Here is a 13,097-nt window from a genome sequence, read left to right as displayed (position 1 = left end):
TATAGAATCAGTTCAAAGTGAGACATTCAAGACCCAAAGACCAAGATCAAAACTTCTTCAAGCACCAAGTCAACCCTCCACAGAAGCCTTCCTCAAACAAGTCCAAGTTCACAAGATCAACAACTTCAAAAACTTGCCCAACTTCACTGCAACTTCGGCCTTGCAACTTCACAAAATTTCGGTCCTGCCATTCATATGGATGGCCCATAATCTTCGCACATGTGAGCTAAAGTTTTCAAAAACAGAAATCCTTCTTGTTTTCCCTTCTCTAGTTCTTCTTGAGCTTCGCACTTGATTCTGTGAAAAATCGGCGACCCGATTCCTACTGCAGCAAACTGAGGATATTTCTCCTATTTGTTAAATTACTTGAACAAATTACTTGCAGTTTTCTACAACAAATATTGAAATCATAGTTTTAAAAACCAGAACTGGTGACTGAATCGATCCACCTAATAAACTGGGTTTCAAACCGGGATTGGTCTGTTTTGAATGAACCGGTCTTTAAAGAAATACATGAAATAATTAGTTTTTAATAAAAAAGGCTATTTTTAAGATTTAAAACCATGATTCCAAATCAATAGAGACAAAATGTGCAAGGTGTGCTCATCTATATACCATGTAAAGGTGAATATATCAAAATGGCATCGAGTGCAATACATAACAACAACAAAATACATAATCAATGAGGCTCTAAATGGCCTCTAGAGTCTGAAAACAATGCTCTAAGCTATGAGGTCACTGACATACTACAAGTCTACATATCAGTGATCAACAACATGATCACTCCTCATCATGATCAAACTCATCACCACTACTAAACAAGAGCTCATCAACATGAGCTACATAAATAATATGGCTCAAAGTTTGAGGACTCCTAAAAATCCTCTACGACTTTAGTAGTAGTAGCAAAAATAGACATCAAAACTGCAAATCACTGATCAACATGGTCACTCGTGAAACTCATCATTGATTCAATGCTACTAGAAATACATAAACATCATCTAGCTCAAAGTCTTCAGACTTGGATTGCTCAACCTTATAACATGATAAAAATTTGAAAAGGTTTAACATGCCTAACCAATGATTTTGGGGTGAGTGAAGGGTTCATCTCCTCAACCTTATAATGTGGTAGAAAAAGATTAGCATGCCTAACCAGTTGTTTTACTTTGAGTGAAGGGTGCATTCTTGTCAAGGCCATGGTAGAGGAGTTCAACAATCAATACCACCAACATCAAGGTTCTTAAAGGGCTTCATGCTCTTGATCAAATGCCAATCTCATACTGTCACGCATGATAGAATCAAAAGGAAATATTGCAAACCCCCAAACCATGAAATCCTAAAAACCATTAAGTCTGTTGAATTTTGAGTGAAATCTAAAAGTCTAGTTTCTCCATATAAAATCCAATGAGGTCGAAACCACTATCAAACATCCTAAGTCACTTCATGGTAATGTTAAAAATTTAATTAAAATTGACATTTTCTTTAATTTTCATTTTCATCTCCTTTTACTTTAAGAATTTAACATTACCATTAATTGCCAACATTGCTAGGGTTGAGATGTGTCAGGAAAATAAGAGGGTAGGCATGTTTTTTTTGGAGGGTCTATTATTGGAGGAAAACAACCCCAAATTTTCTTCAAAACAGCTTCAAAACTCACAAAAATGCATTCTGTGGGGTTGATAGCTGCCCTGGAAATCAACCAGTCGGTTTATGATGGAACCGGTCGGTTTGACCATAAACTGGTTGGTTAGGACCGATTATTCTAATTTTTTGGTGAAGGGAGGGGTCAAATCGGGTTTTTCTGCCGATTTGACCTGGTCGGACACTGCAGCCTACACAAAATAAAATACTGCGGAAACTAAATGCTGCATTGGAGAGAAATAAACACACACATTTACATAGTTGTTTTTGGACAATGTCCCCGGAAAAACCTAATGTGGGAAAACTATTGCAGCAGCTGAGGGTTTTATTTATTATGCAGTAGTAATCTGAGTACAAATCGTTAGATGCCCAAATTGGCTATTTGATACAGAGAAATACTGCCAAGGAGATAGTGAGAAAAATCTCACACTGTCACTAACAATCCGAATTTGATCCAGGCTCTGGATGGTTGGCCCCACGCAGCCTCTACGTCAACCTACGCAGATCTGCGTTACCTCCTCCTCTAATCTTTTGCTGGCTGGAACTTCGATCCTTTGGCCCTTCGGTCTCACACCCCGACTTCTGGCTTTGGAATTCGATTTTTCCAGTTGAATCTCGGACTCCCTCTGAAGCTCTGCACTGCCTCTCTGAACCCCTCTCTGTATTCTCTGCCTTGCACTCCCCGGATCTGGAAAAATATCCTCCGGTCTACTATCCCTACCCCTATCTCACTGCTTCGACTTTAGTAAGTCACTTCCGACAACTCATAGCTGCTATTCAGGAAATCAACTTCCCAGCAAAATCGAACTGAACAAGTGTGTTCTCCAAGATCCCATCGAACTCCTTATAATCTCTTGTTGGATCACCAACGACCAAGATTAAAACATAATCAAGGGCTAAGATTAACTAGGCATTGATCCTCGTCTTCTTCTAAAAGATTCACACCTGATTTAATTAATACCCTTTAATTAACTAGATTTCCTAAGTTTAGACTTAGGGAACCATTTAAAAAAGTTAATTATTTTAATTAAATCATCTCTAGGTGGAATTTTCCCAAACGATTTATGGGTATTGGAGAATGCATGTGTCTTAGCCTCTTTGCAAAATCTCGAGGTAAGAGCACATTTGATGCTATAGAAATCAACACTCCCTCTTAGTGAGGAATGTGCTCTAGTGCTGCAAACTACTAAAGCATCACTTTCTCTTTGCACCATCTCCTATTGTGCTATTGATGTCTCGCTCTACTGCCCACCAACTACTGTGCAACTCTGATATGAGTTGCATCTCTGCTACTGTCGGCCTTGCTGAATCGCTGCCAACACTGCATCTGCATTGCAACCCATCTCATCTGCTGTTGTTGCAATTGTAACATCTGCAATGGAAAAGTATCCAAAATACTGAACTAACTGTGGTCAATTTGATGCATTTGTCGTCCTAGTTCTGGCTGCTGCTAGCCTTTGTGCTGTCACTAAAGCCTATGCATTGCTGCTGACTCTGCTCTGCGCTGCTCAGTCTCAGACCACTACTAGCTACTGCATCTGTCATTCTCACACCTGACTGCACCAATTGCCACTGGTCCATCCTGCTACTGCTGACTATGGGCTCCTGTAGCAAGGTCTTGATCCAAGAGGTGGACCTCCTCAAGAATCTTACCCATCCTGTAGCTCTCAGGGACTACAACTCCAGATCGCCCCACCTCACCCCTGGAGGCATCTCGACGATCATGGAAAACTCTTCCTCCAGTCTGGAGGACAACTTGTCGATCTCAGCAGATGCAGCTTGTTGATCCTACTTCTCCTCTTTACCCTTCTTTTTAAGAGGACACTGAGTACTTTAGTGGCCCAACTCACCACACCTGAAGCACTTGATCTTCGAAATGTGCTTCTTTCTTTTGTGTTGCTCCTGCTACCCCTTTGATGCAAGGGCCATGTCCTTCTCTTCCTCCACTCGCTTCGATCCACTGCTACTGTTGCCATTGATGGTGGCCTTCACCAGATCACGCCTCATTTCCTCCTGCTGTAGATCAGCCCACACACGTTCCCAATCTGACAGTTTTTGTTTGCCTAGGATGTCCTAGGCGAAAACTTGTCAATCTTCAGAAACATTATTCAGCGCTAATCGTACAAACTCTAAGCGCTAGGGTGCTAAATCTATTGAAGCCAGCTAGTCTCAAACATCCTCAAGCCTCGTAAGGAAGGGGTCTTCGCGCTCCCCTTTCTGCATCCTCGTGCATTTCAACTTATCCTCTAAGTACATCTTCTGCTGCTCGGAAGATCCTTCGTACAACGTAGCTAATGCTTCCCACACCTGTCGAGCAATATCCTTGCTAGCTATATGGGATACCACATGATCTCGAACTCCGTCGAGAATGATCCTCTTGACTCTCATCATCTCAACCTTGTACTTCTTAAGCAGATCTGCATCGACGGGTACAACTACCACACTATTGACATAAGTTTTGAGATCATGCTCATCTAGAAGGCAGAAGATCCTAGCATTCTAGTTCACATAGTTGGAGGCTCTGTCCAACCGATCTTGATCTCTCTACCCAGCTAATGCCATCTGTCCTGAAAGAAAATGTTGAATTGCTTCCTCTTGTCCTCTACACAGCTGCTGCCCAGCTATTCACACTCCCTTCTGGAGTGAGAAATCCTGCACACAGCTATTGCTGCTCTACTAAGAAAATTTGAACTTCTTGCCTAGAAGTCCTCTGAGGAAGGAATTCCCTCAATATGTGCTCTTCTCTCCTTCGGACGTTATTTTTCCAACAATTGTTGCAAAATAACTATGTCCCGGTAGAAGATTTGCTCTCCAAAAAAGTATGGTGGTCCCTTCTGTCTCTGGAAAGCTTTGATCTAGAAATCGAATTTCTCTGTCAACTCACTTAGAGAAATCGATATTTCCTCAAAACTTCGACCTCCTTGGCCCAAGGAAATACACTGCCCCTTGAGGGGTTCGAATTGTTGCCTATGCAGAAATTCAAATTGCCTCCTTCCTTCTGCGCTGAGATCTTCTACTTACAATCTGTGCTTTGATACCATGTGAAAAATTGGTGACCTGATTCCTACTGCAGCAAACTGATGATATTTGTCCTATTTGTTAAATTACTTGAACAAATACTTGTAGTTTTCTACACAAAATAAAATACTCCGAATACTAAACACTGCACTAGAGAGAAATAAACACACATTTACACAGTTGTTTTTGGACAGTGTCCCCATAAAAAACCATTGTGGGAAAACGGTGCAACAACTGAGGGTTTTATTTATTGTGCAATAGAAATCTAAGTGCAAATCATTAGATGCCCAAATCTGATTCAGGCTTGGGATGGCTAGCCCCACACTGCCTCTGCATAGCCTCTGTGTCAACCTACGTAGATCTGCATCACATTCTATGGGCTCTGTGTCACCTCCTCCTCTGATCTTCTATTGGCCAAAACTTTGATCCTATAGCCCTTTGGTCTCACACCTAGGCTTCTGGCTCTGGAATTCGACTTTCCCAGCTAAATCTTAGACTCCCTTTGAAGCTCTACGTTGCCTCTCTAAACCTCTCTCTGTCTTCTTTGCCTTGCACTCGCCGGATCCAGAAAACTCTCCTCTATTCTACTATCCTTACCCCTCTCTTATTGCTTTGACTTTACTAAGTCACTTCTTGCAACTCACAACTACTACTCAGGAAATTGACTTCCCAGCAAAATCGAACTGCACAAGTGTGTTCTCCAAGTGCCCATTGAACTCCTTATAATCTCTTGTTGGAGCACCAATAGCCAAGATTAAAACATAATCAAGGGCTAAGATTAACTGGGAGTTGATCCTCATCTTCTTCTAGGAGATTCACACTTGATTTAATTAATACCATTTAATTAACTAGATTTCCTAAGTTTAGACTTAGGGAACCATTTTAAAAAGTTAATTATTTTAATTAAATCATCTCTAGATGGAATTTTCCCAAAAGATTTGTAGGTAGTGGAGAATGCATGTGTTGTAGCCTCTCTACAAAATCTCGAGGCAAGAGCACATCCGATGCTACAGAAATAAACATATTTTGCTTCTCTTGCTTGGAGATCGAACTTGTGAGTGAATCTGCCCAAAGGAGGTCAAACTCTCTTCCTTATATAGCCTTTCATGTGGTCGAATTAGGCCTCCTTTAATGCCGACTTCTCTTTGGTAGGGTTGACTTGGTCATAGGGTCAAATAGACTTGTCTAGACTCGAAAGTAATATTTTCTTTTGATTACAAATTGCCCAAAAGCGACTTTGACTCATGACAAAATTTCTCATCGACTCAAGAAACCCTAGAAGCATGAAGAACATGCTTATCTAGTCTTTTCTTTTTCATAAAATTTACATTGATATAAGTGCAAATACAGTTATGAAGACTAAACTTAGTTACATTTTCTAACAAGAGGTGCATGGCTAATGAAAATGGCGGAGGCATATAGCATATCATCATCAAAAATGAATTTTAGTGGCTGCTAGTTGGCTGACGTCAAATGTAGGAGAAATTTTTTCTCCAATGGGGTTACCCATTTTGGTGGGTAACACTGCGTACTTGCACTCTCCTCCTTTGGCCTAAATTCCTGTGAGTGAAAGTTCTTTGTCACTCTCTCTTGAAGACTAAAGCAAGATCCTTTATCACTCTCTTGTCCAAATACTCTGTGTGTGTATTTCTCCTCCACCTAGCCTTGCCTTTATAATTTTGAGTTACTGACCAAATCATTTAACCATTGATGACAATGTTTCCATAACCCTAATCTGTCAATGAGATTGACGGTTGAGATTAAGTACTGATCAATGGTCTATATTAATCTAATTCACTAATGTAAAAACCTTTACATTTTATTAAAAATTAAACTCACTTTTAATAAAAAGCATTTCACTTTAATAATTCTTTTAATTAAAAATAAATTACGAAGGTAAAGAATTTGGATGACTTCATATGTCTTGACAGAGACCTGTGAAGTAAATGTCCGAACTACAAACATCCACAGCATAGTCTTCCGTTCAGGTTTTTGTCAAAATTATGTGTATGAAGTTAGATGAATTTTCCAAACATCACTGTAATGTCGTTCGAGTATTTCTTTCCTATATGGTAATTAGTAGTTACATGTTTTAGATATGATTACAAATAAGGTATATAAATTTCTCTATGTTTTGCAGCTTCTTTCTGGGGCTACTTTAATAGGAGGCGCATTTTGCTTCTGTGCTTTTGTTTCTAAGAAACTATATGGCTTCATCCCACTTTTTTCAGTTGGAGAACTATTAATATTTGCTGCTCAGGTATTTTTCCATGCCAGTATACATAAAAGTGTAATTCCAAAAGTCAATTTCATTTTTTTTGTGAAATTCACAACTTGTGTTCTATTTGTATATTGACTAATATATGTAAGAATGTGTTAAAACTTTATAAGGTTTCTTAGACTGTAAAATGTGTTATCAAATATGTTGTTTCATGTGTAGTTGATGGTTGCACACTGTTCTGTGACATACTTCATGTTTTTCTCAATTTCTTTTTTTTGAACATGTAACAATTATAGCTTTTATCCTTTATATAAAAGGTTCCTCCAGCTTTTGCATGAAAAAGAGTAGGGTGATTAGGTAAACCCGATTGAGATTGCATTCTAATGATTGAATCTGTTTTTATGTATAGTGGCTATGTTTTCCCATAATAGCATGGATACTGTACCTGGGAGTTGGGTTTCCCATACCTGTCATATTCCTGCTCTTGGAAGCTTGGGAGCTTGTCAGAAATGCTCCTTTTTTGTTGGGAGCTTCTTTAAGAGTCTGGGAACATTTCAGGAGCTTTTTGGGAGCTTGATATGGGTGCTCCCATTTTCTCGAGAGCTTATAAAAGCTCCCTGTTTGTCTAGGAGCTTCTAGAAACTCATTGACAAGCAGGGAGCTTCTGCAAGTTCCCAACCATGTGGACCCCAAAATCCTAACCAAAATTAATTTGGATGATTGTTGATTCTCATTCCAAAAGTGTTCCAAAATTAAAAAATCAATTGAATCTATTGGGGATGATCCCTCTTTGCTATTTAGATATGTTCACACTCAAAATCAAAGCTGCCAGTTTGCTTAAGTGAATAAACATGGATCTTTCTACACTAGTACTAAGAATTGAACAACTCTAATTCACACCTTGAAAGTTTATAGGTAGTGAACATATTCCTGTTGATTGAAATTCAATATATCAATTTAGGATCATAAACATCAAACTAAAAATATCTAGGACTTCAAATGTTTCGTGTTAGTTGAAACAACCCAGCTCATTCACATGAGAAATAAGCTGTGGTTTCCATCTAAAAAAATGTGAGGCACCCAAATATTAGCCACTCTTGAGAGCAATTATAGTGTTGGAGTTGGAAAAGAGAATTAACAAAAGATTGAGTGTCATGGTTTATGTGTTGAAGAACCAATGTAATATTCCTAATTAGCTATGGCTAATTGGAATATTCGATTTTGTTCAATTTTTGCCTTCTATAGTTATTTGTAAATAAAAAGTGAGGAAGGGGGAACATAACTCACTTTAGAATAAAAAGTCACTTCCTAGGTAGCAAAACATTGTGACTTAAAGGGGGCCAAAGGGGAACGCAGAAATGGAGCCCACACAGACACATGGAGGAACTGCGCAGGAGGAAAAGAACACATGGCAAGAAGGGACTCACGCAGGAGGAGGTGAGCCTAGGGATTGTGAGAGGCAGAGGCTATAAAATAGATAGGAGCCCCCTCATTTTGGATCATTTAGTTATGTGCATTTTGAGCTAGTCGTTTCGAATTTTGAGCACGCTAGCTGTTTAGCTAGTCTGCAGCACTGTTTAGTGCATTGAGTGTCTCCGTTCGGAGATCTCACTCTTAGCCCCGGGGGACTTTGAGTGCCTGCTCGGGCAAGGTATTTCCTTTGGTGTTTCAGCAATAGTTTCATCAACATTCCAACAACAGTTTTAGCAACATTTTGGAGGACTGCGCAACACTGGGAGAGGGACGCAGTTTTGTTTGGTTGTTGTGCTGGATTGGGGTCTTGCAGGTGGATTTTTACTGGGAGATTAAGTAGGGGTCCAGCGCTTGTCTCATTGGAGGATTTTGGCAGGGTTTCAAGCAGTATTCCAGGCAGAGTTTAGAGGGGTTTTCTTCAGTGGCAGCGCAGGGCATCGACGAGCTGCGCAGAACCCCAAGGGGGTGTTTTTCGGGGGTCGGTGATTCCAAGAAAGCTTTCTGGGTTTTCCTGTGTTTCTTGAGTAGAGCCCGAATCCAGAGTTTCAGCTTTTTCCGAGGAGGGGAGCAGCCCCAAATCATCACTTGTTTCCTAGCAGCAGCAGTAGCATCCCACGCAGAGAGGCCATTTTGTCATTCTGAGAGTTTCTACACTTGCCTTGTGCAAGTCGAGGTGCCATCTGTCTATTCACCTCTTGTACTCAGTGTATTGCTCAGTATAATAAAATGGCTTAGCATTTTCTCGCTGCATTTCTCGTGTATCTGCTTATATTTCCGATTTACATTATTATATGCTGTTCCATTTTTATTTTATCACTTCTGGGTTATTATATCATTTGCACATATTTGGTTGGGATTTTTGCTGGGGTTTGAGAAATATTCTGGGTTAGGGATATTACAGTGGTATCAAAGCATAGATCTGGCTCAGCCTGTGGAGCTAGCAATCTATGACACCAAGGGAAAAACCCTACATTTGTTACAGAGGTAGGAGGTACAGAGACACTAGACGTAGGTTGGAGAATACCTACGGGGAGGGAGACTGTGTTCCTGTAGTGGACATTGAATAGGACGAGCCTGTGGCAGACGCAGAACAGAGAGAGCCAGTAGTGGACGCAGAACAGATGGCCGACGAGGACGGGAAGAGATTTGCGAATGTGCTCCTCAAATCAGCGCAGGATCTGTTAAGGCAGATTGAGGTGATGGGGTAGAGATTCACTGTAGTAGAGGCCAAATAGCAAGAGAGCCCACGAGTTTTTCAGATTGGTGAGGGATCAGGTGCATCCCATCACTTGCTAGAGCAGCATGATATTGCGCAGCAGGTGGCCTCACATGCCCCTACATGCTTTGCCACGCCCACTTTCTTAGGAGCAGACACGGGGGCCGTAGCCTAGCCGGAAGCAAAGCATGGACATATGGGCGATTATTTTGCAGAGTATTAGGCCTATGGGCAAGAGTTCAGGGAAGCCCTCTCATTTAGAGATTTTGTTTAGCTCGAGCGAGATAGTAGGCCACGCGACCATCACAGAGGGTACCGGCATTACCATGATGGCGATACCCACCGTGCAGCAAGTAGGTTCCACTTTTCTACATTTGATGGCTCATCAAACAGTTCGGCAAAGTCTTGGGTGGAGAAGCTGGACATTTATTTCCAGCTTAACCAAATGTTGGAGGCAGAGGCCATCAAGGTGGCAACATTGCATTTGGATGGCGAGGCCTAAGATTGGTGGTTTCATGGGATGGTTACACTAGGGCACTCCACGGTGATGACATATGCTGAGTTTACCAGGCGACTGATGGAGCGATTTGATCAGAGGGATCCAGAGCAACATTTTGTTGCGCTGACGAGGCTCAAACAGACAGGGAGCCCAGAGACCTACATTGCAGATTTCTTGAGGGTCTCCATGATGGTGCCAGACTTGTCCACGGCACGGAGGGTCTATATGTATGTTGAGGGGTTAGCAAAGCCACTTCGGGTTTTAGTCTGATCCACTAAACTAGCCACACTCCAGGACGCTATCAGCAGGACCCGGGACTTACAGGATGTCTTACCCTGGACCCGGACACCTTACCCCTAGAGAACTTTTCAGTCTAAGGGGAAGGATGTGAGGATTCCTCCTCCAAAGGGGAATTCAGAACGAGTACAGCTTGATGACGATGCCAGGAAGGAGCTGAAGAAGAAGCAGTTGTGCTTCACCTGTCAGGAGCCATGGGCACCAGGACATAGATGTGCTGCTAGCAAAGCACATTTTATTGAGGTCTTTTTTGAGAGCAGTGGAGAAGAGGATGACGAGGAGGATGTGGAGGCAGGAGATAACCATGCCATACAGGGACCTTTGCCACCTCCACCAGCAGCAGCAGACGGTGCATCTTTTGCACCCACCGGAGGGGCCCTTGCAGCGTTGCAGGGAGTTCCCAAGCATCTGACGCTGCGCGTACGAGGGACAGTACGTGGCCAGCGCGTATCAGTTTTGGTTGACAGTGGGGCAATCCACAACTTCATCGATGCACAGATGGTTGAGCGGAGAGGTATTCAGACAGAGAGTTTCAATGGGTTTTCAGTATTGGTCCCAGGAGATCAGACCATGACATGTGCTCGTTATGTTCCAGAGCTTTCAGCGACGATGGGCACCTACACATTGACTGACCACTTTTTCGTGGTGGATATTCCGGACACCAACATGATACTGGGTGTTCAATGGCTTATTACTCTAGGGAAGGTCATGACGGATTGGAAGACCCTAGAGATGGAGTGGGATGATGAGAAGATAGGGAGGCATGAGAAGATACGGGGACAACACACATATCCGCCTCAGATTGTGTCGGCCCATCGGATGGAGGCAGTCTTCCGGAAGGGAGACATAGAGTGGGCAATGGAGTTGCATGCATCAGAGGCAGGACCTACAGGGTAGACGGTACATCCAGAGATCCAGTCCATCCTTGATTGGTATGCCATAGTGTTTGGAGAGATTCCACCAGGACAGCCACTGGATCAGGGGTTTGAGCACACTATCGAGCTGGAGCAGGGCATCCAGGTAGTGATCACCACCCCCTATAAGCACCCCAAGGCCTATCGGGACGAGATTGAGCGGGCTATCCAGGAGTTGCTGGCACTTGGGCACATTCGTCCGAGCACGAGTCCTTTTGCTTCTTCTGTGGTGTTGGTGAAGAAGAAGGACGGTACATTGAGGATGTGCATTGACTACAGGGCTCTGAACAAGAAGACCTTGAAGAACAGGTACCCCATACCCAGGATTGATGAGTTGATGGACGAGTTGGAATATTCGATTTTGTTCAATTTTTGCCTTCTATAGTTATTTGTAAATAAAAAGTGAGGAAGGGGGAACATAACTCACTTTAGAATAAAAAGTCACTTCCTAGCTAGCACAACGTTATGACTTAAAGGGGAGCCAAGGGGGCCAAAGGGGGACGCAGAAATGGAGCCCACGCAGACACATGGAGGAACTGCGCAGGAGGAAAAGAACATGTGGCAAGAAGGGACTCACGCAGGAGGAGGTGAGCCTAGGGATTGTGAGAGGCAGAGGCTATAAAATAGATAGGAGCCCCCTCATTTTGGATCATTCAGTTATGTGCATTTTGAGCTAGTCGTTTCGACTTCTAAGCACACTAGCTGTTTAGCTAGTCTGCAGCACTGTTTAGTGCATTGAGTGTCTCCATTCGGAGATCTCACCCTTAGCCCCGGGGGACTTCGAGTGCCTGCTCGGGCAAGGTATTTCCTTTGGTGTTTCAGCAGTGGTTTCATCAACATTCCAGCAGCAATTTTAGTAGTGTTTTGGAGGACTGCGCATCACTGGGAGAGGGGCGCAGATCTGTTTGGTCGTTGTGTTGGATTGGGGTCTTGCAGGTGGATTTTTACTGGGAGATTGAGTAGGGGTCCAGCGCTTGTCTCATTGGAGGATTTTGGTATGGTTTCAGGCAGTGTTCCAGGCAGAGTTTAGAGGGGTTTTCTTTTGTGGCAGCGCAGGGCATCGAGGAGTTGCGCAGAACCCCAAGGGGGTGTTTTTTGAGGGTCGGCCATTCCAGGAAAGCTTTCTGGGTTTTCCTGTGTTTCTTGAGTAGAGCCCGAATCCAGAGTTTCAGCTTTTTCCGAGGAGGGGAGCAGCCCCAAATCATCACTTGTTTCCTAGCAGCAGAAGCAGCACATCAGTAGCATCCACGCAGAGAGGCCATTTTTGTCATTTTGAGAGTATTTTTTCACTTTCCTTGTGCAAGTCGAGGTGCCATCTGTCTGTTCACCTCTTGTACTCAGTTTATTGCTCAGTATAATAAAATGGCTTAGCATTTTCTCACTGCATTTCTCGTGTATCTGCTTATATTTCCGGTTTACATTATTATATGTTGTTCCACTGTTATTTTATCACTTCTGGGTTATTATATCATTTGCACATATTTGGTTGGGATTTTTGCTGGGGTTTGAGGAATATTCTGGGTTAGGGATATTACAACCAAGTACAAAAGAATTTCTGAACTACTGGGAATTACTTGTGAATGTATTAGGTCTTCTTTGCAATTTAATTCACTTCATCAAGTAATTACGCTTTAGATATTAACTGAACAGTAAGGAGAAAGAAGAGTCACAATGCACAATAACAAGAGACACGAAAATTAGGTCAAAGATTAGGGCAAAACCCCCAAGGGGAAACCCAACCAAATCTTTCTTAGAGAGATCCTTCAACAATACATCAAGACAAAGATTATACTAACCCAAGAAGGCTTCCACAAGTGC

At 42.4% G+C, this 13,097-nt stretch overlaps 1 protein-coding gene across 2 annotated transcripts in view; it reads left to right on the top strand.

Moving 5' to 3' along the window:
• Positions 1-13,097, top strand: part of LOC149261988 (putative sphingolipid transporter spinster homolog 2) — a 486,467-nt gene that overhangs the window by 368,119 nt on the left and 105,251 nt on the right. Inside the window, exon 13 of one of the 2 annotated variants that reach the window (XM_089423158.1) lies at positions 6,800-6,919. The exons of the other annotated variant lie outside the window; for it this stretch is intronic. Within the exon in view, the coding sequence (XP_089279284.1) occupies positions 6,800-6,919 (120 nt within the window). The remainder of the gene's footprint in view (positions 1-6,799; positions 6,920-13,097) is intronic. 2 annotated transcript variants of the gene reach the window in all.

The sequence above is a fragment of the Pinus tabuliformis genome, chromosome 6, assembly GCF_031772625.1.
Source record: "Pinus tabuliformis cultivar Carrire ecotype Pingquan chromosome 6, CPIR1, whole genome shotgun sequence".
Taxonomy (NCBI): domain Eukaryota; kingdom Viridiplantae; phylum Streptophyta; class Pinopsida; order Pinales; family Pinaceae; genus Pinus; species Pinus tabuliformis.
This window is presented reverse-complemented; position numbering and strand designations above follow the sequence as displayed.